Genomic DNA, 24,162 nt, shown 5'->3' with positions numbered 1-24,162 from the left:
ACTTCGCAGCCTGGAAGGAGTTCCAAAAGTGTTTAGGTGAGAAAAAAAAAGATTTTTTTTTACTCTTTGTGTAGTTATTTTACGTGTCACATTTGATTTGCTCACATGTGTATTTTATTTTTCTTCTCCAATGCAGCCTCATGAAAGCATCCACAAAGATGGTTGGCAGATGCATGTACCTGAACGTCTTGCTCCAGACAAAATCGCACGATATACTTAACAGGTAAAAATGTTTTTGTTTTTATCAATGACCTGATATTTGGCCTCGTTTTATTTTTCTGATTATTTTGTATTAGGCGGTTATGTCCACTTTGCTTTTTGTGCAGCCCTTAATTTTGATACAAAAAGTGGAAGAGTGAGTCATTGTTGCACTTTTTGTGATGACTCTTGCTATTTTCAATAGCAAATGGGTCTTACAGGACACAGATCTTATTCATTCCAAAATTGCTTGTTTCCCTTTTGCCACAGGTTTATCAGAGTTGGAGGATATCGGCTGTTGAATTCCTGGCTCACTTACTCCAAAACTACCAACAATACACCTCTGCTTCAGCTCATCCTGCTTACGCTGCAGAAGCTGCCCCTCAAAGTGGACCACCTCAAACAGGTATTGTACATATTGATTTATTTTTTTAAACCGGAAAGTTTATCTGGCATTTTACAGCCACTTATCTAAATACCTTCTCTCATCTGTCATCCCAGAACAACACCGCAAAGTTGGTGAAGCAGCTGACCAAGAGCGCAGACACGGAAGGTCAGTTCCCATGTGAACAACAACAACAACAACAACAATGATTTTTCAGGCAAAGTAAACAGTAACTAATTTGTATTACTGTCTTTTTTTTCTTTTTCTTAGAGCTTAGAAAATTAGCCTCTGTTCTAGTAGATGGATGGATGGCCATAATTCGCTCCCAGAGTGTCTCAGCGAGTGGCAGCTCCCCTGCTGGTAACATCTTTTTTCACATTTGGGTGCCAATTGAATGTTTTTTTCTAGCAACAGTTTGTAATACTCTCTGCTTTCATCTGTGTTTTTTTCTAGCAACAGTCTGTAATACTCTTTGCTTTCATCTGCCAGATAAGAAAAAGAAGAAAGAGGAGAGCAAGGTGCCGTTGCGTGACATTAAAGAAAAAACTCCAGATGAAGACAAGAAGAAGGATAAGCCTAAAGCGCATGCGCCCAGTCACACAAAGATTCGCTCCATTGGTAAAGTTGTTGTGATGCGCAGTGAATATCATTGGCCTTTAGTTGTCCACTCTTCATTGTGTACTAATCCATCTTTGTGTCGTGCAGGGTTAGAAATGGAGACGACAAATCCCGCACCTGCTAAGAAGACACCCGTTGCACCGCCGTTGGGGGACAAGTACAACATCAAACCACCAGTCCTAAAGAGGCAGAGGTACCAGCTGCACCATATCACATCTATAAAATTGATTGATTAGACTACACCAGGCGTGGGCAAACCTTTTGACTAGCGGGCCACAATTGTCCTAAAATTTGACAGGGGGGTTGGGTCAGGAGCAGATAGATGGAGTGTTCATGTGAACTAAGATAAATGACATGCATAAAGGCTAAAATGCTTTTATTAGTTTCAACGCCATCTGTTGGCGAAACGTGGGTATTGCAGGGAAAAGGCAGAAGTTTAATAATAGTATAAATAAATGATATTGACTTTATGGAGATTAACATTTAATTTTTTTTCATAAACAGTTCCAGTCCCTCAGATGCTCCTCCACTTGAGAAAAAATACAAACCTCTTAATATGCCGTCCAACTCTGCCAAAGAGATCAAGGTCAAGATCATTCCAGCACAACGTGAGTACGAGCCCTCACAAGAGGGCGATGTATATAAATTACAGTGAGCTTGTTCTAAAATAGCAGCTCTAATTTCTAGTTTTTTTTTTTGTTGGGGTTGTCACGGCAGCGATGGAGGCCACTGGATTCCTGGATGCTCTGAACTCTGCCCCGGTGCCAGGGATCAAGATTAAGAAGAAGAAACTCAGTGCGACTTCGCCAGTCAGCAAGGCTGTCTCACCTACGACTAACAAGGTACTGAATACACTCACTTTCTGTTGCTATGTTTGTTGCTATATGTGTATTTTTTTTTAACCTTTATTTGGCACGAAAAAACACCTTTTAAGAGAATTTCTCGTCCTCAGGTGATATCGTTCGACGGCAAACCTTCGTCCGGTGCAAAACCTTCATCTCCAGACGCAGGTGTTTCTTCCATGCAAGTGGATGAAAACAATGAGCCAGAGCAGCCTGGCACTCCAGTTCCCGCTGATGACCCTGAGGCATCTGACAATAGTGAGATCCACTTCTTGGAATTACTCTGTTATACTGTACTTTTTTTTTTTTTTTTTGTTCCTCGATCTTAAATTCAAATCTTTTGTCTCATAGATGAGAAACCTAACGCTTTGGCAGAACCGCGTGGCGACGAAGAAAGTTTGACCAAAAGGGGGAAAAAGAAGAAGACGGTTCACTGGGCCGAGGAAGAACATCTCAAACATTACTTCTACTTTGATCTGGATGAGACAGAGAGAGGTACAGCACTAGGGTTATAACAGATGATTGCGTGATTGAGTTGGCTGTGATGAAAGATGAATTGATTCAATGATTTAAACTTTTAACAGTGAATGTCAACAAGATCAAAGACTTTGGCGAGGCTGCGAAACGAGAGCTAATGATGGACAGGCAGACGTTCGAGATGGCCCGTCGTCTCTCCCACGACACGATGGAAGAGAGGGTTCCGTGGACGCCCCCTCGGCCTCTGACGCTGACCGGGAGCCTGGTCATCCCGGGGTCCAACAGCACAGAAAAGTTCACCCAGAGGGATCGGGAGATGGGTATTCTTCAGGAGATCTTCCTCAACAAGGAGAGGTAGGACCGTAGAAAAACCGTGTGGTAGTTCGCCATAGTTCTCGGAGAACAGATGAGGGCAGGAAGTGATTGTTTTTTTTTCTTTCTTTCTTGCGTTATTGATTTAGTGTTCCCGACACGCCGCATGAACCTGACCCAGAGCCCTACGAACCCATGCCGCCTCGTCTGATTCCCCTGGATGAGGTTAGTAACACGCACACCCAAACACACAAATGCATACATTCTCATGATTTATTTTTTTTTACATGTTCCCTTACACCTGTTTGTCCCTTCTACAGGACTCGTCCATGCAGGAGGAAGGCTACGCGGAGCCCATGGACACCACGCCGCAGCAGGTCTGTGCCGCGGGACAGAGTGAGAACGCCAAGCTGCCGCCGGTCCTGGCAAACCTTATGGGCAACATGAACAGCAATTCCCGTAGCCCACAAGCCACAAACAACACCAACAACCCCATACCTCCCTCTGTCAATGTGCAGGAGCTGCTTCAGTCCATCATGGTAAATATAAGATATAACAGCGATGAAAGCTCTTCGAGCTTTATTTGTCCATACATGGTTTGTTAAGACGTACGGTTTCTAATTTTCTCTCCATAATCAGGGTGCTTCTGGTAACCAGTCGACCGAAGACTTGATCAAGCAGCCTGACTTCTCCGACAAGATTAAACAGCTCCTGGGCTCCCTACAGCAGAACCAGAACCAGAACCAGGGAGGACCTCCACCAGGTAACCTAAGCCACCAAAACCACACCCCGAACCTCTTGTTTCTAGTTCTCACATTTTAACGCAATTTTCCATTTTTTTTTTCCTTTTTCTCCTCAGTCAACCCGGGTTTGCTCGGCCACGGCCCCGGCATGAATAACATGAACAACATGAACAATATGAACATGCACATGCAGATGCCCATGAATGGTGGCTTTCCACCCAACAACCCACCTGGCGGTCCACGCTTCAACCACCCCCCGCCCAACCACAACCACCCCCCGCCCTTCAATCCAGGCGGAGGCCCTCGCATGATGGGGCCGCCTCCGCCGCCAGGCCAAGGACGCGGAGACAACGGGAACTACTGGGGGGACGACTCGATGAGGGGAGGGCCCCACCGAGGAGGTCACTTCCACCGAGGCCGGGGAAGAGGTGGAGGAGTTGAGCCGGGCTTCAGGGGCCGAGGTAGAGGAGGACCAAGAGGAGGACACAACAATATGAACGGTGAGTGGGTCTCAGAACTGCATTGCCCCCTCCCCTGTGCGAATTGAAATCAATTGAGAACCTGATAATGTGTATATTCTTTATCAGTACAAACCACTTTACGAGTTGCTGCCACCTAGTGACTGGAGGCTTGTTATCATTGAAGCATTTACGATGCATTGAGTCGGTTAAAGATAGATTCAAATGCGTGACAATTTGCATCGATTAAACTAAAAAATTAATCATGCATCAAGGCTTTAGGAATAGGCTCAAAAAGTCACTGGTCATACCCTGACACTACGCACTCTAGTACAGAAGGTGGCGCCTAAAAACATTGGTTAAACCAAAATGTCAGGACTCTAGCCCAAGTGAAATTCAGGTGTTCAAACAGAACGTGGGTCGTATCACATTGTGAGTTATGTGTATCGTTACATCGTCGTTTTTTTAATACTGGCTCTACTTGTGTGCTGTGATCGTAACGCCATTGTCTCCTCCTCTCAGACATGTCCAAGAGACCCGTGTGTCGTCACTTCATGATGAAGGGAAGCTGCAGGTACGAGAACAACTGCGCTTTCTACCATCCTGGCGTAAATGGACCACCGCTGCCACCCAACCACCCAGCCAACAACCAACACAACCAGCACCCGCAGCATTGACCCTACGATGACCCTGCTGCCAAGGGATCAAGTCTTTCCACTGTTATGACCTCCGGGGGGGCCTTTCTGTGATCAAACCACTACAGGACATTTATACGGCTGTACAGTCAATAATGAACAACTGTTTTCGCTGCAATTTATCATGTGACTTCAAAATCTCAGAGTAAACTTTCCTTTATCCAAGAAAGGAAATCACAGCGGAGCAGTAAGCTTAGAATTGATCACTAATCATGACATTTCTTTTTCTTTTTTTTTTTTAATTTGTGATTATTTTTACTTGGCCTCCACACTGCTGTAACTGCCTTGTGTTTCGTCACTTTCCGCACAGTTTTACATGTTCGACCAAACAGAAGTGTTCTGCACAGTTAAAGTCCCTTCTCGTCGTGGCGTTTGCACCGTGTACCACGATGCGTTGTTGTTTTCGTCCGCTTTCGTATGTTTTTCCGGCTCACTTCCATAAGCCGTCATGTCTGCGCAAAGAAGTCCAAAAGGTTTTCGTCAAAACTTTTAATTCTACGGCAAAAAGTGACACAAGCACTTTATAAGGATACGGGCCAATTGAATTCAGCCACTGTTACGTTCATTTGAAACAAGGACTGGAAATACTGAGCATGTATACTGATGGGTGTATTACTACAGTTGCTGGTATTGATTGTGTACAAGTGATCCCAAGCTTCCACATACATGTGCTCTGATTCAGCATGGCTGTGGTCTAACCAATCAGCTTCATCGGTGTGTATGTGATGCAACAATCATGAGATGCTGCAGCTGCTGCTGCTGCCTATAACTTCTGCGCTCCCTCCTGAACCCTCAAAGGCTTTTTATTCTCAGTGTTAAGAGTCCAGTTAGTGAGGTCAGCCATTTTGAATGTTTTCTGTGAAAACAATGACTATTGCGTCTCTTGTGGGACTGCTCGAATGTTGGGTTGGTTTTTTTTGTTTTTTTGTTTTTTGTTGTTGTTGTTGTTGTTGTTGTTGTTGCTCCCTCTCAACCCTGTGTATTTTTTTTAATCCATATTTTCAGTTTAAGAATTTTGTACACAGATTACTGAATAAATGCCAAACTATAAAGCGTGTGCTTTGATTTAATACATGCTAAAACAATATATTACATATATGTATTCATAATATTAATATTAGCATTATATTATATTGGCCTCTTCAAACATTAGCTAAAACAATATATTACATATATGTATGCATAATATTAATATTAGCATTATATATACATTTGACCTCTTCAAACATATTGCTTTTATAGCTGTATTCTGAGGTGATAAGTGAGAAGATCAGAGTATAGCCTGTTTGAAGTACTGTAGAAAAAAACACTTTCTAAACCCTTACCGTAACAGTCCACAAGATGGCATCCTTGAGTGCAAAACCTATTTAATCCTGCGACTGAGGTTAAATACTAGTAATGTACCCAGTACAATTCAAACAACCAATGGGCTGAAGACACATGAACAAATTAATATAAACCCATTAATGAGTCACGCGTCGCGTTTACTGACTGTCAGGAATCTAAATATGATGACGTCTTTCAACAAAATTACTAACACGAACAAAATAAACAAAGAACTGGAGTTCTTGTCAATGAAGTGTGTACTTACGTCAAGCAGCAATTTGTTGATCTTGAAAACACGCCGTTGCCGCCATTTTCCCAGGCAACGTAATGGGTAAATACTGACTGTAATTGAAGTGACGAGAAGAGACGCAACGTCAGTCGTGTACCGTACAGCGAAGTCAATGGATTTTCCCGTCATTCCAAATGTTTACAAATACAAACAAAAATGTTTCTTATCGATAATTTCAATATGTTTTAGTTTGTTTTGTGAACACAATACAGTTTCGTTTAAGTCCTTTGTTAAGTTGTTAAGTTAAGTTTGTGTACTATACCTAGCCCTTAACTGATGACTACTAGTCTTAGCTACAGTTCCCCGAGGATTAAAAATATAGAAATCTAATTGACCTCATTTTCCAAAAGCTTAATTAGGAAAACATGCTAAATGAACTGTATAGGTTAAAAAAACATGTTAATTTTAACTAATGTAATGCTATTGGTCAGTAAAATTGAGTATTTTCTTTATCCCTTTGCCTGATATGCTATATCACGTGTCAAACTCAAGGCGCAGGGACCAAATGCGGCCCACCAAGCAGTTTTGTGTGTTTTACTACATTCCATTTTTTTTTCAAATTGAGTATTATTTAAATAAAGGTTATGGCAATTCTTAGCTGATCCCAAATGTCCTTGGGTGAAAAAAAAATTGAATTTGCCACGATCGAGTGCCATTAAGGATGTCAATAAACTACTCCCAGTGCAGTAAATAAAGGTCTCCTTCAATCCTGTTCAGACGGTGAAAGTGTTTGTTCAGTAAGGACTGTTGAAAAAGTTCTAACTGCACAGCAGGAAGCTACGTCCTATTCGACGAGATACCCGACAATAGTGTGAGGTTGGTGTGTGTGGGTCGGGGTTGTATGGGATAACTGTGTGTAACCTGTATGTGCAGAGGGAAAGGGAGGGAGAGTGAGCGTCAGATCCGTGTTAACAGGGCGGGGCTGAGTGCAGCTGGTGAATGCGAAAGTGTTAATAGGAGCGGCCTTGAACCCTGCCCTTAAGTTTCAATATTGACCCTGGTGCTGTGACAACACCGTGACGGAGACACAGGGAGTAAGGACAGTAGTAGGGACTAAGGACACCTCAGCAGTTAAACTGCAGTCCACATCCTGGTTGCAGGAACACATCTCGACGCACACGCAGCACCACAAACAAGTGTGTACATTTAGCAACAAAGAAAATGACAGGAGCAAACAGCTCTGCAGTGCAAATAGGAAACAGCCAGTGTTGGAGTACGCAGCAGAACAAGGGTCTCTATATGCGACTCTCTATTTCTACAAATATATATATATACAGTATATATGCATATATGTATATATATATACAATATATATCATATAATATATATCTTTTTTATTTTAAATATTTACTACAGTCACAACATTTATAGCCAGGGACATGAGAGCGCTTTTGTGTTTAATTGACATTGACAACAAGAACAAAAATATGCAAAACTATTTAATTAAAAAAAAAATTAAAACACCTAGCTATCTATCCATCTATCTATCTATCTTTTCTCTACTGAAGAAATAAGTAAGGATAAATGGATGATTTTTGTGCAGTAAGAACAGGTGATCTACACAAAGAGCCGTTGAGGGCGAGTCTGGTTTGGGTGTTTCATTCACTGTGAGGAAGATTGGTTGTCAGGAGGCAGAGAGCAGGCTAAACCTGAACAAAGCTCCCATTGATGGCAGCCCGGGTCACTGAGCCCCTCTGCAACACTACTCCGCAGCTAACACTAATTCTAACTTTCGGAAAAACTCAGTCCACGAAACTTAGGAATAGAATAGAATTCTGAATTCTTTTCCGCATTTGGATACAGTTGTAAACCAGGTGTATCTCTATGACCTGAATGATGTGTTGACTTTGTAGGTAAGGCACAGTTTAATCTGGATTTTTTTTTTCTCTGTCTGAGCCAATCACATCAGGACTAATCATCGTCCCGTCTCCGATCACGTTTCTCACTTATATGATGACTCGTCCTTAAATCTTAGGACAGCTTTAACTAATCACACTGCTGTTCCATAAAAGGTCAATGAAATCACTTAAATGCAACAGTCCCACTGTTCATGTAAATGAAGTTTGCACATCACTATATTGATTATTACTACTAACAATAAATTGCACAGTTTCCCAGGTGCCCTTTGCTAAGCAAACGTAATCATTTGAGTGGGTTAAAAGAATAAACATTCCGGCACAGAAGGGGTGTGTGGGATGCTGATAAGGGGGGGGGAGGATGTCCACCCAAGAGCAGGGACTTAAATCCTGCTCAGGTGAGAGCACAGGTACACATCCTGATCTGAGGAGCCTGGACAGGTGAGAACCAGAGTAATATTTTGTACTCTTCTCTCGTCAGATTTCTTTGTCTCTGACGTTTAATGATTTGACATTTTGAATCGTAATCTCCACCTGGAGGCATTGAGTAAAGTCACAGCCTGGTTTGATTTCTTGAATAAAAATGCTAACTATTTATAGGACTGAAAAATGTGATACTGCTTCAGACAGTGAACTCCTTTCGCCCGTTCTCTTTCATTAGGCATTGAAAAATGATGGCCAAAGTGCTCTTGCCACTCATGTTGCTCCTTGCGGCCGTGTCCTCCACCTTCGGAAAGGCACCGGATAAGAAATACATTCCAAAGACCGGCAAGCGAGTCCCTCAAAACGACGTCTATCTTACAGGATGGGGCGATCAACTGATCTGGGCTCAAACCTACGAGGAAGCACTGCACTGGTCCAGATCAAAGTAAATAAAAATTCAGATATATTCACATTCTGCACAGACTTCACTGATGCTGATTTGTTTCACTAAATGTGGTTCCCTTCCTTTAGGAACAGGCCTCTGATGGTCATTCATCACCTCGATGATTGTCCACACAGTCAGGGTAAGTCAGACTCGGACAAAAAGTCGGATGAAAAAAAATATATTAAAAAAATATGAAACGCTGGATAAGGTTACTCATAAATACTATGGAATAATATGGATGAAGTGGACGTTGTTTTTTGACTAAAGGAAAAAATGTTCAAAGTTTGACGTTTGACGTTTTCTGCAGCACTGAAGAAAGAATTTGCTGAAAACTATGAGATCCAGAAAATACTTGATGAAGACTTTGTCGTCCTCAACCTGGTGGTGAGTTAAGGACAAACAATGTTTTATAAAAGCTTTAAAAAAAATTTTATGATGTATATATTTCAACATGTTTATTCACTTTTGTGTATCTTGGTCCACAGCATGAAACTACAGACAAACATCTCTACCCTGATAAACAGTATGTCCCCAGAATTCTCTTTGTCGGTAAGAGACTTCAAACCCCTACACTGTTATGTAGAAAATGTGTTAGTGATATATGTGGACATAGTGTAGAACACTTTACTACTTACTTTACTCCACGAGAATTGTCTCAACATGGGGATTTTGACCACTCAAAATTTTTAAGTTACCTCTAAAGCTCTCTGAAATTTGATGTTATTTGAGCTTCTGTCAGTCTCCATAATGTTTGTGCAACATCTCATTTTAGAAAAACAGCAAAAGCTATGTAATAGATAGATAAAGATAAGATAGAGTTCTATCTCGGAGTCTCCTTTGGGAAATTTAGTACCATTGGGAGTTAATGGTGTTAACGCTCCCTCACCTAGTGTCTGCTCTCTCTTTCTCCTCAGACCCTTCAATGACAGTGAGAGCTGAACTAGTCGGGCCCTACAGCAACCGCATGTACACCTATGAGCCCGGTGATATCAAAGTCTGTAAGTGGAGCTGCTACACACGCACATCTGCACTCTGTCAACGTCGCCTTTTTTTAAGCGTAAATGTATTATTTATTAATCGTAAACGTGTCTCTTCCACAGTGATGAGCAACATGCAGCTGGCCAAGAAGCTCCTCAAGTCTGAGCTCTGAAACCAAGGACGAGGCTCCACATTAGGACACAATCTGGTGTTTACCATCAGAGCCGATGCCAACACGATGGTGTCCTGACAGTTTACAGAAAAGACGAAGCACTGTTTAAGAATGATCTTCTTGAAGATCATGGCCGATTCCCACCTTTGCTATTATTACTGTTTTCATCCTCAATGTCCTTAAAATAAATATGAATGTTTCAAATAATATCCTCTGGTTGTGAGAGTGGTTTATATAATAATAGTACAGTTTTTAATGAGGACGTGGCAAATGGACTTAAATTAATTTAATTTTTTCAGTCAACATTACAGTTCACAGCCTTAAATACACACACACACACACACAAATGTTCATGTATTAGTGGCATCTGGTTGTGAGGTTGTAGGTTACAGCACCTTACATAAAAACTAATGTAGACCACATACTATTTGGTTTTCCGGCATTATTTTTGAAACTAGTATTCACTTTCACCGCCATAAAATAGTAATCTTGTAATATAGAGTAAACACAACATTTAAAAAAAACCTGTAAGATATGACAATATGCAAGCAGTGAAATCAACCAAGTGGCAGAAAACAGAAAAACATTTGCATTTTAATAATTATTTAAGGTTTTCAGAAAGAAGAAGAAACTTGTATTTCTGTCCTTTCTTTTTTTAAAACAATTTATTTAATTCTTTTTTATACCGCCAAAAAAAAAATAGTATACCGGAACTAGAATTAAACGCAACTCTAACGGAAGGAAAACAAAGTCACACAACACCCGCGTGTAGACGCGTGTGTTGCTTTGTTTCCGGTCCCTGCAAGTTGCAGGGTGTGGAGAAAATGGCAGAAGAAGGGTTATTTCCTCGAACAGCGCATTAAATAAGCGGTGTGGGATTATTTAGGAAACAGGAGAAACGACCAGGGTGTCGGCAGTTAAGTATTCTGTTCACAATGTCCTCAGTCAGTGAACATTTAGCATTAGCTCTTTTAGCTTTCTCCCATCAGCGAGCGAACGTTGGGCTTGTGCTTCCAGCGCTGTGGGTTGTCCGTTTCATTTATGACTAATTTGTGTATATAATGTAAATTGTAATTTAAACATGAAATAAATATAAAATACCAAAAATAATATATACGTTTTGGCCACATAAAATTAGACAAATATAAAAACAAACTTAAACTTCTGGTATAAAACATAATTGATGACTTACATAATTTAAACAATTCCGCTGCGGGATTAATAATTGGTGGTATATAAATGGGAACTAAAAAAATACAAATACTGTTAATGTAATTGTATTTGTTGTTATTGACTTCAAGTAATATATTTAGAATTTTTTTATCGAACAGTAGTGGTTTTTGTTTAATTACAATGTAGTTATTGTAACTTTTCTTCCTCACCTTTTTGTCTCGTACTTTGTGGTTACTTGACTTTGCTGTTATATATTTTTTGTTATGTTGGAATCAGAAGTCAGGAGGCAGAGAGCAGGCTAAACCTGAACAAAGCTCCCATTGATGGCAGCCCGGGTCACTGAGCCCCTCTGCAACACTACTCCGCAGCTAACACTAATTCTAACTTTCAGAAAAACTCACAGTCAGTCCAAAAAAATGACGACTGGAATAGAATTCTGAATTATTTTCCGCATTTGGATTCAGTTGTAAACCATGTGTATTAATCATCCTTCATCTCCATGACCTGAATGATGTGTTGACTTTGTAGGTAAGGCACAGTTTAATTTGCAAATGTTTTTTCTCTCTGTCTGAGCCAATCACATCAGGACTAATCATCGTCCCGTCTCCGATCACGTTTCTCACTTATGTGATGACTCGTCCTTAAATCTTAGGACAGCTTTAACTAATCACACTGCTGTTCCATAAAAGGTCAATGAAATGGAAATAAATAAATGATACAAATTTCCGAGTTTAGCCTCGATCACTTGAATGCAACAGTCCCACTATTCATGTAAATGAAGTTCACATATCACTATATTGATTATTTAAAATAAAAGAAGTGCAAATGCATCATGCATGTGCCTAATTGGTGTGACCTTTCATTAATAAAGAAAAAAAAAATATATATATCAGATAAAATAAGAACTAACAATAAATTACACAGTTTCCCAGGTGCACTTTGCTAAGCAAACGTAATCATTTGCGTGGGTTAAAAGAACAAACATTCCGGCACAGAAGGGGTGTGTGGGATGCTGCTAAAGGAGGGGTGTGTCCACCCAAGAACAGGTACTTAAATCCTGCTCAGGTGAGAGCACAGGTACACATCCTGATCTGAGGAGCCTGGACAGGTGAGAACCAGAGTAATATTTTGTACTCTTCTCTCGTCAGATTTCTTTGTCTCTGATGTTTAATGATTTTGACACTTAGCTGCAGAAATTAATGGTAATTAATCGTAATCTCCACCTGGTGGCAATGAGTAAAGTCACAGCCTTGTTTGATTTCTTGAATAAAAATGCTAACTATTTATAGGACTGAAAAATACTACTGCTTCAGTGCATGGACAGTGAACTCCTTTCGCCCGTTCTCTTTCATTAGGCATTGAAAAATGATGGCCAAAGTGCTCTTGCCACTCATGTTGCTCCTGGCGGCCGTGTCCTCCACCTTCGGAAAGGCACCGGATAAGAAATACATTCCAAAGACCGGCAAGCGGGTCCCTCAAGTTCTACACAGAGGTTTGTGACAATTCACTGTATTCGTTATACTAAGATAGGAGGTGAAGCTGTGGTCGCTGAACGACGTCTATCTTACAGGATGGGGCGATCAACTGATCTGGGCTCAAACCTACGAGGAAGCGCTGCACTGGTCCAGATCAAAGTAAATAAAAATTCAGATATATTCACATTCTGCACAGACTTCACTGATGCTGATTTGTTTCACTAAATGTGGTTGCCTTCCTTTAGGAACAGGCCTCTGATGGTCATTCATCACCTCGATGATTGTCCACACAGTCAGGGTAAGTCAGACTCGGACAAAAAGTCGGACAAAAAAAATATATTAAAAAAATATGAAACGCTGGATAAGGTTACACATATATACTATGGAATAATATGGATAAAGTGGACGTTGTTTTTTGACTAAAGGAAAAAATGTTCAAAGTTTGACGTTTGACGTTTTCTGCAGCACTGAAGAAAGAATTTGCTGAAAACTATGAGATCCAGAAAATACTTGATGAAGACTTTGTCGTCCTCAACCTGGTGGTGAGTTAAGGACATTTATTAACAGTTACTTTTGTGTATCTTGGTCCACAGCATGAAACTACAGACAAACATCTCACCCCTGATGGAGAGTATGTCCCCAGAATTATCTTTGTCGGTGAGAGACTTTAAACCCCTAGAAAATGTGTTAGTGATATATGTGGACATAGTGAAGAACAGACTTTACTTTTCTCCATGAGAATTGTCTCAACATTTACAAGTATCTCGGAGTTTCCTTTGGGAAATTTAGTACCATTGGGAGTTAATGGTGTTAACGCTCCCTCACCTAGTGTCTGCTCTCTCTTTCTCCTCAGACCCTTCAATGACAGTGAGAGCTGAACTAGTCGGGCCCTACAGCAACCACATGTACACCTATGAGCCCGGTGATATCAAAGTCTGTAAGTGGAGCTGCTACACACGCACATCTGCACTCTGTCAACGTCGCCTTTATTAAGCGTAAATGTATTATTTATTAATCGTAAACGTGTCTCTTCCACAGTGATGAGCAACATGCAGCTGGCCAAGAAGCTCCTCAAGTCTGAGCTCTGAAACCAAGGACGAGGCTCCACATTAGAACACAATCTGGTGTTTACCATCAGAGCCGATGCCAACACGATGGTGTCCTGACAGTTTACAGAAAGAATGATCTTCTTGAAGATCATGGCCGATTCCCACCTTTGCTATTATTACTGTTTTCATCCTCAATGTCCTTAAAATAAATATGAATATTTCAAATAATATCCTCTGGTTGTGAGAGTGGTTTATATAATAATAGTACAGTTTTTAATGAGGACGTGGCAAATGGACTTAAATTAATTTAATTTCTTCAGTCAACATTACAGTTCACACCCTTAAATACACACACACACACAAATGTTTATGTATTAGTGGCATCTGGTGGTGAGGTTGTAGGTTACTGCACCTTACATAAAAACTAATGTAGACCACATACTATTTGGTTTTCCAGAATCATCATTCTTATTTTAACAATTAATTTAATTCTTCTTTATACCGCCAGAAAATAATATACCGGAACAAAAGTTCCAGTATATTAAACCCAACTCTAACGGAAGGAAAACAAAGTCACACAACACCCGCGTGAAGACGCGTGTGTTGCTTTGTTTCCGGTCCCTGAGTGTGGATAGAGTTATTTCCTCGAACAGCGTATTAACATTAGCGGTGTGAGATAATTTAAGATACAGAAGAAACAACCAGGGTGTCGTCATAAAAGAAATGCGGTGAAAAGCGGGAAATACATCCAACATGTATCATCACCTGCGGGTGAACAACCACCCGACATTGTTCCCCAAAGTAAAGGTAAAACCACATTATTAAACTAAATTACGTTAATGTTTACCTGACGTAGCATTCAATTGGTAGGACATTACTGTATATGTTAGCTTGCTCGGCTTTCAGTGCAACGTGACAAGTTACACGGCATTCACCTAACGTTGCATTGAACTGTTTGTATGTAAACATATAACATTTTTTTAAATTTAATTTAATTTTTGTCGGACCGTAGTAGTCTGTTCACAATGTCCTCAGTCAGCGAACATTTAGCATTAGCTCCTTTAGCTTTCTACCATTAGCGAGCGAACGTTGGGCTTGTGCTTTCAGCGCTGTGGGTTGTCCGTTTCATTTATGACTAATTTGTGTATGTAATGTGAATTCTAACTTAAACATGAAATAAACGTACCAAAATACCACATACGTTTTGCCCGCATACAATTAGACAAATATTAAAACAAACTTAAACATCTAGTATTAATGACTTAAATAATTTCAACAATTCCCAACTGGTCCTTTATAAATAGAAACTGACATATACAAATAAAAATAATGGGCTATAAATTTACTAATGTAATTGTATTTTTGTGATTGACTTTATGTAGCATATGTAGCATTTTCTGTTTTATCGTTTTTTCGAGCAGTGGTGATTTTTTAATTACGTTTTAATTATTTTGTAATTGTGGTTACTTGACTTTGTTGATATATATTTTTTGTTATGTTGGAATCAGAATATATAAACTAAGGACACTGTAAGAGTTACAAGGAGTGTCCATGTGATTATACACATTTATAGTGTTGTAAAATCAATTAACGTAATATTGTGATTATCACGTTAGTTATCGTGATAATCACAATATCTTGATGCATTAAGAAAGGGAGATTTCTAATCACAATATCTTGATGCATTAAGAAGAATTAAGAAAGGGAGATTTCTGCGCTTTCTGCGATGTAACAAGCTTATTCATTCAGTGAATTAAATGCGCGTCTCCTCAGAACATGTTAAGAAATCAGTCCCTAGAGTGCTGTTAGAGAAAGAGATTTTTATTATTCTTGAATATTTACAGTACAAAGGCTCAGCTGGTGGTTTGTAGAATTGTCTCCTAAATGCTGTTTGCAGAGTCATGCAAAAGGTCAAATGCTCTCAGCATTTAGCTATGGGCAGGATATACAAACACACACACACACGCAAACACACACACGTGCAAAACCGTGTTCCAAGATTGTAGTAGGTGGGAATAACAGCACAGTGTTTGGGGCCTATGTTAGGCAGGCTGCATTAAAACCTGTGAGACGTAGAGTGTTGTTGACAAATGTGAGCTTCTTTTTTTTATTTACTTTTCACATTTAACATTTGCAGAAATGTTTGGTTAAAATGTGCAATGTCCAGTTTGCACATAGTGAGTGAAGTGTTTTAATTACATTTAAAATACTTTCAGGTTTTTTTTTTTTGTTGTATTTTTTGAAGTGTGAATGAACGAGTTACCCAATGCAACGTATCATCATTACCAAGAATCTCCAAGAATAGAGCCATCCCGAGTTAAGAATGTAATAATTTCCCAGTTTACAGTTATCTAACTGCTAGAAATCTCAAGATGGCACATCTTGCTTTCAAAATCCTTGACCCATGTGTGAAAGTCAAGAGAAAGTCCGTAGAGTGTTAAGCATATCATCCACCGGTGCTAGTTTAAAGGAAAGCACCAGGATTGGCTCTTGGGTCCTTCTGGTTTCTGTACCGATATGTGAGCCACACTCCGAGAATCTGGGGAAAGGCAAACGGGGAGTTGCATGAGATAAAGAATTGGAGTTTTTTTTTTTTTAACAGTCTCGCAAACAATATGATGGGAAAAAAAAAACAAAAAAAACGAAAAGGACTAAGCAATGAGTATTTAATACACTCACCTCGGTGAAACTGAAAGAGAGTGCCACTACTCCTACCAAATGCAAAACCTTTCCCGTGTGTTCCTGGATCTTATCAGCACAAGGCAAACAGGTGTGATTGGGGAAACAGTCCTGCAAAAGAACATGTGTTGGTTTCTTTGAACTGGATCGCTCTTTAAATAATGGCAAATGGCAAGTGGTCAGGCTTGTTTTCACAACGTTGAAATGTGACCGTGACAGTAATCTCTCCAGGCTCAGCTTTCATTAACTCACAGCCGCACATGTGCCGTTGGGGTCCACATGTTTGAAGCCACAGCAGTTGATGCTCTTCTCCACATCCCTCTGAGTACTCTCGGAGTTGTTCCAGCCCACCTCCAGCAGGTGGTCCTGCAACACAGGATGAGGAGGCTTAACAGTATAATACAGGCGTGGGCAAACTAAGGCCCGGGGGCCTAATCCGGCCTGCCAAACTTTTCCTAATTTTATGATTTATTTATATTATCATTCTACTTCTGCTTTTTTAAAAAATTTGTATTTTTTTTTTTTTTTTTAACAGTCTCGCAAACAATATGATGGGAAAAAAAAAACAAAAAAACGAAAAGGACTAAGCAATGAGTATTTAATACACTCACCTCGGTGAAACTGAAAGAGAGTGCCACTACTCCTACCAAATGCAAAACCTTTCCCGTGTGTTCCTGGATCTTATCAGCACAAGGCAAACAGGTGTGATTGGGGAAACAGTCCTGCAAAAGAACATGTGTTGGTTTCTTTGAACTGGATCGCTCTTTAAATAATGGCAAATGGCAAGTGGTCAGGCTTGTTTTCACAACGTTGAAATGTGACCGTGACAGTAATCTCTCCAGGCTCAGCTTTCATTAACTCACAGCCGCACATGTGCCGTTGGGGTCCACATGTTTGAAGCCACAGCAGTTGATGCTCTTCTCCACATCCCTCTGAGTACTCTCGGAGTTGTTCCAGCCCACCTCCAGCAGGTGGTCCTGCAACACAGGATGAGGAGGCTTAACAGTATAATACAGGCGTGGGCAAACTAAGGCCCGGGGGCCTAATCCGGCCCGCCAAACTTTTCCAAATTTTATGATTTATTTATATTATCATTCTACTTCTGCTTTTTCCTTGCAATACCCACATTTCTCCAGTAGATGGCATAGAAAATGATAAAAGCATTTTAGCCTTTATGCATGACTTTTACATGTCTTTTAGTTCAATTTTAGGACAATTGTGGCCCGCGAGTCAAAAGTTTGCCCACACCTGGTATAGTATATAATATATTTAACAGCATATTATTTTTTTTAGTTCTTTAACCATTATTTTAGTTCTTAAAACAACACGTCTTTTGACCTAAGTACCAATTTTTAATAGTGCTCTAATCAGTCTCATATATACATATATACACATATTATATATTATTATATTATATATATTTATATATACAGTATGTGTATGTATATAAACTTCACCGGCGTGTCTGGAAGCAGTAAGCAGTTTGCTGTGCAGTTTTATGTTCCTCTTATATATATATAAATGTTAACATGTCTATATTTTGTACCGACTCCTTATTAACCAGCAACATTTTTTTTGGTTTTAAAAATTTGGCTCGACCTGAATAGCTTCGCTCTAGCGCTTTCCAGTTCAGCAAGTTAATCAGGTGCTACTTGATTGTACAGGTACAACAAACTTGAATGTTATGAATATGACAAATTCAGTGATCACATTGTGTCTTACGTACACCTGAATGATTCGATATCACAAGACAAATTTGATCAAACAAGTAGAGTGTATCCCTGTCCTGGGTAACTGGAGAAATGAAAAAAAAAATCCTTACCTGTTGCTCTTTGGTGATAGCCAGACAGGCACTGGACACAGAAAACTGTACAATAAAGACTATAGACAGGATGGTCATGTACTGAGCTCTACTGTAAAGGAACGCAAAGGTGTATTATAGTTGTATCATACGTTATACAGTACATAAAAAGGTCACAAAACGATGTTAGAAACAGCCCCAGGTTAGGTGAAATTAAAAGCCCTCAAACCTGCCCCGTCTACCAAGAACTCAAACACAAAACAAGGCCTGTGTTTTTAAAAGTATGGCGTTGACATCATTCCTCATTCACCTGACAGGAGGTGTTTACTTAGACATACAAAGTCTGTTTTTTTCAAAGTAGTAGTGGAGTATTTAACAATGGAGGTGGCCCGTAGCTAACTGCAAACGCGAGGACTCGTCTTATAGTGTAACCGCACTGGAAGAAAAGTTCGAAGAAATCCGTTTAAAATGTAGATATTATTTAATTCTAAGAACTAAATTATATAGATGTTGACATTACTTCGAAATTGTGATTAAAAAGTTTTTAAAAATTGGATGACATTCAATCGGAGAATCAGCATTTTAGGCCGTTTTTCTTTGGTTTATATTTTTGTTTCTACACCTTAAGCCAAACACTATCTTATCACAGGTGCTTGACAAAGTGTCTCGTCCTATTGGACTTTAACACCAGAAACGACATGACCTATAACCCAGTGAACGTTAGATAACCTATCACATAATGGGTTTTATATTATCATAGGACTATTTGTTATAAAACGTCATCAAATAAGAAAACTTTAAATGACATTTATTTAAAAAAAAGTGGGGAAGTGATGTCAAGTCATTAAAGATTGTTGTTTTGATCTTGGACTTTGTCCAAATAGGACAAAGGATACAAAGAAGAGCAGGACCTGGTGATGCTTCATGGCCCCGATGAGTCCAGCCATGGCCACAAAGAAGAGGAAGACTCCGACACCAATAACACCGCCCACGACCTGGAAGCTGGAGACCAGTCCAAACCACTTTCCCCACGCTGCAATTCCAATCATCAACAGGCTCACCATCTGCAGGTAAAATAGGTCGGATAAGTATTTCAGCTAATTTAAACAGTCTCTTGAAAAGTAACTACTGTGTAGTTTGAGCTTTTGCATGCAGTCGCAAATCGGGAAAAAATCTTCCAGGATTTGGAAGTTTGGAGTTTCTGTTCATATGGTGTGACGTAACTCAATTTTCGCTGTAACTCGGAACTTTACATATAAAAAAAAAAACAAAAAACATCATAATCTAGAACCGGGGTGTCAAGCTCATTTTGGCTAACTAATTAGCAACAAGTGGAGCCGTATTATGACTAACAATAAGTCCATATTTTTTCCCCTTTTTTTCATGCAAAAACAATATTAGATATTTTTATTTTTTTCATTTATTTAATGAAATATGATTTTACAAAACATATCCTGAACATTGTGTATTTTTCTTATTTTCAAAATTCATCAAGCGGGCCGGTTTTGGCCCCCGGGCCTTATGCTTGACACCCCTGATCTAGAACATAAAAACATCAGGAGAGTCGGACTGAGTCAGAGTCAGACTGTAAAATTAGTATTGGCCCTCTAGGGGGAGCTCTGCACCGGTTCAAAAATAGGTTTTTTAAGAAAAAGTTCTGGCGCTGACTTCTTAAAACACAAGATTCCCAGTTCATGATACATAATAATCCCACTTCCATGTTTTACCCTGGGATTCTGCCGAATTATTGGCGGGGGGGATTTTTAGTCATTAACATCGATTATGTGTTTTTTTTAACATATTTTGTCAACATTTCTGGTTTGTGTTTAGGCTCTATAAAGTAAAAATAACATACACGTCACCAAGGAGGAACTCGGAACTCGGTTTTCAGAGTAAAGACATTTTATTTGAACTGTCGATGACGTCACGAACGCATCATTAAGCAGGTGTTCTCCATAGTAACACCAGCAGACAGAACATACAGGCCCTTTTTTTGTTCGATAAGAGACGCAGAGGAAGAGAAAATGTTGACGGGAGGAAATAAAGTTCCTCAAAACTAGCCGTCGTGGTTTAGTTCTGCTGGGTTTCGCGAACGTTTCACTCCGACACCGCAGTAAATAATTGATAATATCGATATCTGACCTCAGTCACCGAATGTTCCGTTTACAGCAGGGCTCTATTCTATTTCGTCTCTCGTCCTCAGAGTATGTATATGTGTTTACAGCAGGGCTCTATTCTATTTCGCTTTCCGTCTCTCGTCCTCAGAGTATGTATATTGATTCTTTCTGTCTCCGTGCACCGCTGTGTCGTCGCTTCTTTCATCCATATGGACGGAGCCGTTGTCATACTCACAATGTAGAGGATGTTGAGTGCGCAAAGGGAGTGTTTCGAGCAGGTGAATCCATTACAGCCCATCTTGGTGAAGAATTGACGCAATATAGTCTTCAGTCGAGTGTGTCGTTCGATCCTCAAATTAAATACGGGCGAAGTGCAACTGTGCTGAATCAGTAATTCCTCTTTCCTGCTGGTAGACGTGGTCGGTGAGCAGCAGGTCGGTCCTGAACGAGCGGCGCGAGAGGCGCAAGTGTGAATAATGGATAAGGGCAGCTCAGGAAGTCGAACAGTCGCCTTCAAAATAAAAGCAGACCGGATGTACATTGCAAGTTTTTATAGCTGAACCAAAAGGGGAAGTATGACGTTTTGTTTAATTATTATGGCATTTTGTAATAGTTAGCATTGAGCATGTCGCTCACCTTCCCTGGTCCTTAGGAGGCTTGAAGTAATTATTTTAATTCTTTAATGGACATACTGACATGTAGCAATTTAGCGGCATTTTAGCTATGCACCTATACATAGGTTAGTTATAAGTTTTTGTGTTGGTGGCCATTTAGTACTGTATTGTGCAAAATAGCTCATTCTTATTTTATTTTAAATGTCAGTATTCACACTGATTACTTTACAAACAAATACCCAACTTAGCAGTAATTCACATGTTTAATTACACAGTTATACATATCCGCTCACTCAATGCATTTCTGACATATGTTGTCAAATGTGCTGATTATATGTTTTTTTTTTCTAGTGTTTTTGTCATTATCACTGCTAACCTGATAGCAGTTGAGGATATGAGTCAGTGTGACGGTAATGTGAGGACTTCAGAACATCCTGTCTGCTCATTGGCCGAACAACCTCCTGTTATTATGTCTGACGGTAAAGAAAACAATGAAGTCACAATCAGCAGAGCTGCGGTCAACTGTGTGTTCACACTTTACTGCGTTTAATCAGTAAAAAGCCACACTTCATTTATCGTTTGTTAGAAAAATTGCTCCGGGATGTAAGGTGAAGATGTTAGCGGGTCACCATATCACTTATGCACTTTTACACATTCTTGCGCAGCTAAGGTTTTTTTTAAACGTCGCTTTAACTTCAATTAATTTGCTCAGTCAGAACAACGTTACCATCTCAGTGACCCAAACCAATGTCTAGTCATTTTTTTCAAGTCTTTGTTGTTTATTCTTTTATTCTTGATCAACGAAATTGCATACAAAACAATTCCTAATGCTTTTTTCCTGAGTTATTTCCTGACACTGAATTCTTGTTCCTGACACCATTAGTCAAGTCTTCTTCTTTGTATTGACTCTCATATATATATGTATATGTATGTATATGTATGTGTATACATATATATGTCTATATGTATATATATGTATATATATATACACATTGCATCAAAGTACATCAATGTTCTTTCTTTTATTAACTAATATTTCATTTTATCTGTTATATCGGAAAAGTTTGAAATATGTATATTTAAACTATTATGTTTAAGTCTATCTTGCAGCAATCATAATATTTTAACAAACCTGATCATCTGTGTAAATGCCGTCCTGACACAGGAAGTCAGCTCAGATAAGACAGGAAAAGGTTTGGTATTCGGAGATAAAAAAAAGTGTTCCCCTGGACTAGAGAGGCAATTAAACAGTGGACAAAAAAGGAAAACAATAGAGGAATTTCCTTGGAAAAGTCAGGGAAAGAATGTTTTTGTTGGGCTTTTAATTTAATTAGAAAAAACAAGACTATTTAAAAAAACTAAGCATTTTTTGGTCATTTCTGTTCTACACCCCCAACACAAATGACCTCTGAAATAGTTAAAGAGCGCAAACCTAAAAAATGTAAAATAAGATATCTGTTAAGCTTTGAAATGTAGAAAAAAATATTGTTAAAAGTCCTGTCTCTCTAGATCCATAAAAATAAAATAATAATATTATGTAAAATTATATAAAAATGTTGTGCTAATGTTGCATTATATAAAATTCTGCACTAGAGGTCGCCATTCTTCTTTCTTTTTTTTTTTTACAAAATTAAGTGCTGACAAAAAGAATAATTTGAATTGCATTGTGGCTGTGATTTGTGATCTATGCAGATGAACTAACATTTATCAGTAGAAGTTTAACAAAGTGTACATAATCATAATAATAACAAAGTAATTTAGGTAAGTATACAACTAAGTAATTGAAAATGAAAATGTCCAATGAAATTTAGTTATTTTTTTCACTCTCTCAATTATACATTTTACTTAATATTACTAACATTGACTTTCTCTTCTGGTAACAAATAAAAAAAAATTAAACTTGACTTAATTAGTTTAAATATACATTTATATGAATAATTGTTATACATAATCATCATTTTTTTGTTTTACAAATGTATGCTTTGTGTTTTAAATACAGTATTACATAGTAATAGTGTTTTATATAACAAGTGTTAACAATAACAATAAAATATTGCTCCTTTAATTGGTAAAATAAAATAAAAATAATTAGATCAGAACGCTTCATCAAATAGAATAAAACTATTTTTCATTTGTCACTGATGTATTTAATGCACTGAGACAAACTTTAAATTCATTTTTCATTTGTCACTGATGTATTTAACGCACTTTAAATTTTGGGGCCCTAGGTTTAGTGTTATGGAAGATTCCAGAATGGCTCATCTGTGCTTGAGGCGGGGTGGTTGGACCACCTATAGTCTGCACATCAGAGTTCATTCAAGCAAACACTCTACTCTACGGACAGCGGACAAGGATCGGAGACAATGGCTGCACCACAGAAAGGAGATTTATCAGAATCTGAACGACGGTTGCTGCAGGTCGTAGCTGCTGGTGAGTGAGTCGACCAGTTTGACTGCATTTAACTGTGTATTTTCTTTTCAGCTTTGGACATGTTTTTGATCGTTGAATTTTGCACACATGCTGACGTCTGTTTACACTGTTCTACTTTTGGACTTCCTTGGCAGCATTTCATTATATCAGGTATATTTTATTACTGCATGACTGCAGTAAAATATTCTCAACATTTACGCTGTTTCTTGTGTTCCGTAGGTGATGTACAGGAAGCGGCCCAGCTGCTTGCCGGCGAAGATGTCAGAGTCAACTGTTTGGATGAGGTAAAAAAAAAAAAACATTCCTTTCTTTTATTAATAATAAATTCCATTATTTATATCCATGTGCTTATTTCAAGAATTAACCTTTAAAACTGACGAAAGTATGTCTAATATCAAACTGCAATGTTAAATTAAAGAGTTTTCATTATTTTCTTTTTTCAAATCCAGGTTTTAAACGTCTAATATCAAACTGCAATGTTAAATTGAGTTTTCATTATTTTCTTTATTTCCTTATTTTTCGTTTTTAAAAACGACAAACATCCCATTACTAATTGACTAGTTACTGACTAATTACTCATTACCTAGGCTGTAATGTGTTCGCTTCA

The 24,162-nt window shown here is 39.0% G+C and overlaps 4 protein-coding genes and 1 long non-coding RNA gene across 8 annotated transcripts; 4 read left to right on the top strand and 1 right to left on the bottom strand.

The window, feature by feature from the left end:
* The first annotated feature begins 6 nt into the window (after positions 1 to 6).
* On the top strand, positions 7 to 5,794 carry ppp1r10 (protein phosphatase 1, regulatory subunit 10). The gene is made up of 17 exons (XM_008331819.3): positions 7 to 36; positions 137 to 223; positions 469 to 604; positions 700 to 751; positions 854 to 943; positions 1,073 to 1,201; positions 1,289 to 1,394; positions 1,706 to 1,809; positions 1,919 to 2,043; positions 2,154 to 2,301; positions 2,395 to 2,538; positions 2,628 to 2,874; positions 2,982 to 3,057; positions 3,153 to 3,371; positions 3,472 to 3,595; positions 3,692 to 4,075; positions 4,556 to 5,794. Exons 2-17 carry the CDS (start codon positions 141 to 143, stop codon positions 4,708 to 4,710), a joined length of 2,322 nt encoding a protein of 773 aa, XP_008330041.2. The 5' UTR covers positions 7 to 36; positions 137 to 140; the 3' UTR covers positions 4,711 to 5,794.
* A 2,444-nt stretch (positions 5,795 to 8,238) lies between these two features.
* Positions 8,239 to 14,144, top strand: agr2 (anterior gradient 2). 3 transcript variants are annotated; one of them, XM_008331798.3, is made up of 9 exons: positions 8,239 to 8,355; positions 12,080 to 12,498; positions 12,746 to 12,882; positions 12,961 to 13,024; positions 13,111 to 13,163; positions 13,331 to 13,407; positions 13,459 to 13,522; positions 13,719 to 13,802; positions 13,904 to 14,144. In XM_008331798.3, exons 3-9 carry the CDS (start codon positions 12,756 to 12,758, stop codon positions 13,951 to 13,953), a joined length of 519 nt encoding a protein of 172 aa, XP_008330020.1. In that variant the 5' UTR covers positions 8,239 to 8,355; positions 12,080 to 12,498; positions 12,746 to 12,755; the 3' UTR covers positions 13,954 to 14,144. The 3 variants fall into 3 exon arrangements, with proteins under 3 accessions (XP_008330020.1, XP_024921032.1, XP_024921033.1); XM_025065264.1 differs by lacking the exon at positions 8,239 to 8,355 and having other exon boundaries at positions 10,987 to 12,498; XM_025065265.1 differs by lacking the exons at positions 8,239 to 8,355; positions 12,080 to 12,498 and adding an exon at positions 10,991 to 11,134.
* Positions 8,437 to 10,314, top strand: LOC103394473 (anterior gradient protein 2 homolog). Its single transcript, XM_008331797.3, has 7 exons — positions 8,437 to 8,640; positions 8,861 to 9,067; positions 9,154 to 9,206; positions 9,375 to 9,451; positions 9,553 to 9,616; positions 9,982 to 10,065; positions 10,168 to 10,314. The coding sequence occupies exons 2-7, from the start codon at positions 8,871 to 8,873 to the stop codon at positions 10,215 to 10,217; spliced, it is 525 nt and encodes a 174-aa protein (XP_008330019.1). The 5' UTR covers positions 8,437 to 8,640; positions 8,861 to 8,870; the 3' UTR covers positions 10,218 to 10,314.
* A 1,842-nt stretch (positions 14,145 to 15,986) lies between the features above and the next one.
* On the bottom strand, positions 15,987 to 21,154 carry tspan13b (tetraspanin 13b). Its single transcript, XM_008331795.3, has 6 exons — positions 20,747 to 21,154; positions 19,291 to 19,458; positions 18,416 to 18,496; positions 17,457 to 17,570; positions 17,205 to 17,315; positions 15,987 to 16,453 (listed from the first exon to the last, which is right to left on the bottom strand). Exons 1-6 carry the CDS (start codon positions 21,050 to 21,052, stop codon positions 16,379 to 16,381), a joined length of 855 nt encoding a protein of 284 aa, XP_008330017.2. The 5' UTR covers positions 21,053 to 21,154; the 3' UTR covers positions 15,987 to 16,378.
* Positions 21,155 to 21,449: 295 nt separating this feature from the next.
* LOC103394472 (uncharacterized) lies at positions 21,450 to 23,975 on the top strand. Of its 2 annotated transcripts, none has more exons than XR_003052704.1 (3): positions 21,450 to 21,678; positions 23,354 to 23,555; positions 23,775 to 23,975. It is a non-coding gene; the product is annotated as an uncharacterized LOC103394472 (long non-coding RNA). The 2 variants fall into 2 exon arrangements; XR_003052705.1 differs by having other exon boundaries at positions 21,472 to 21,604.
* The last annotated feature ends 187 nt before the right edge of the window (positions 23,976 to 24,162 follow it).

The sequence above is a fragment of the Cynoglossus semilaevis genome, chromosome 18 (assembly GCF_000523025.1).
Source record: "Cynoglossus semilaevis isolate Cse_v1.0 chromosome 18, Cse_v1.0, whole genome shotgun sequence".
Lineage (NCBI taxonomy): Eukaryota > Metazoa > Chordata > Actinopteri > Pleuronectiformes > Cynoglossidae > Cynoglossus > Cynoglossus semilaevis.
This window is presented reverse-complemented; position numbering and strand designations above follow the sequence as displayed.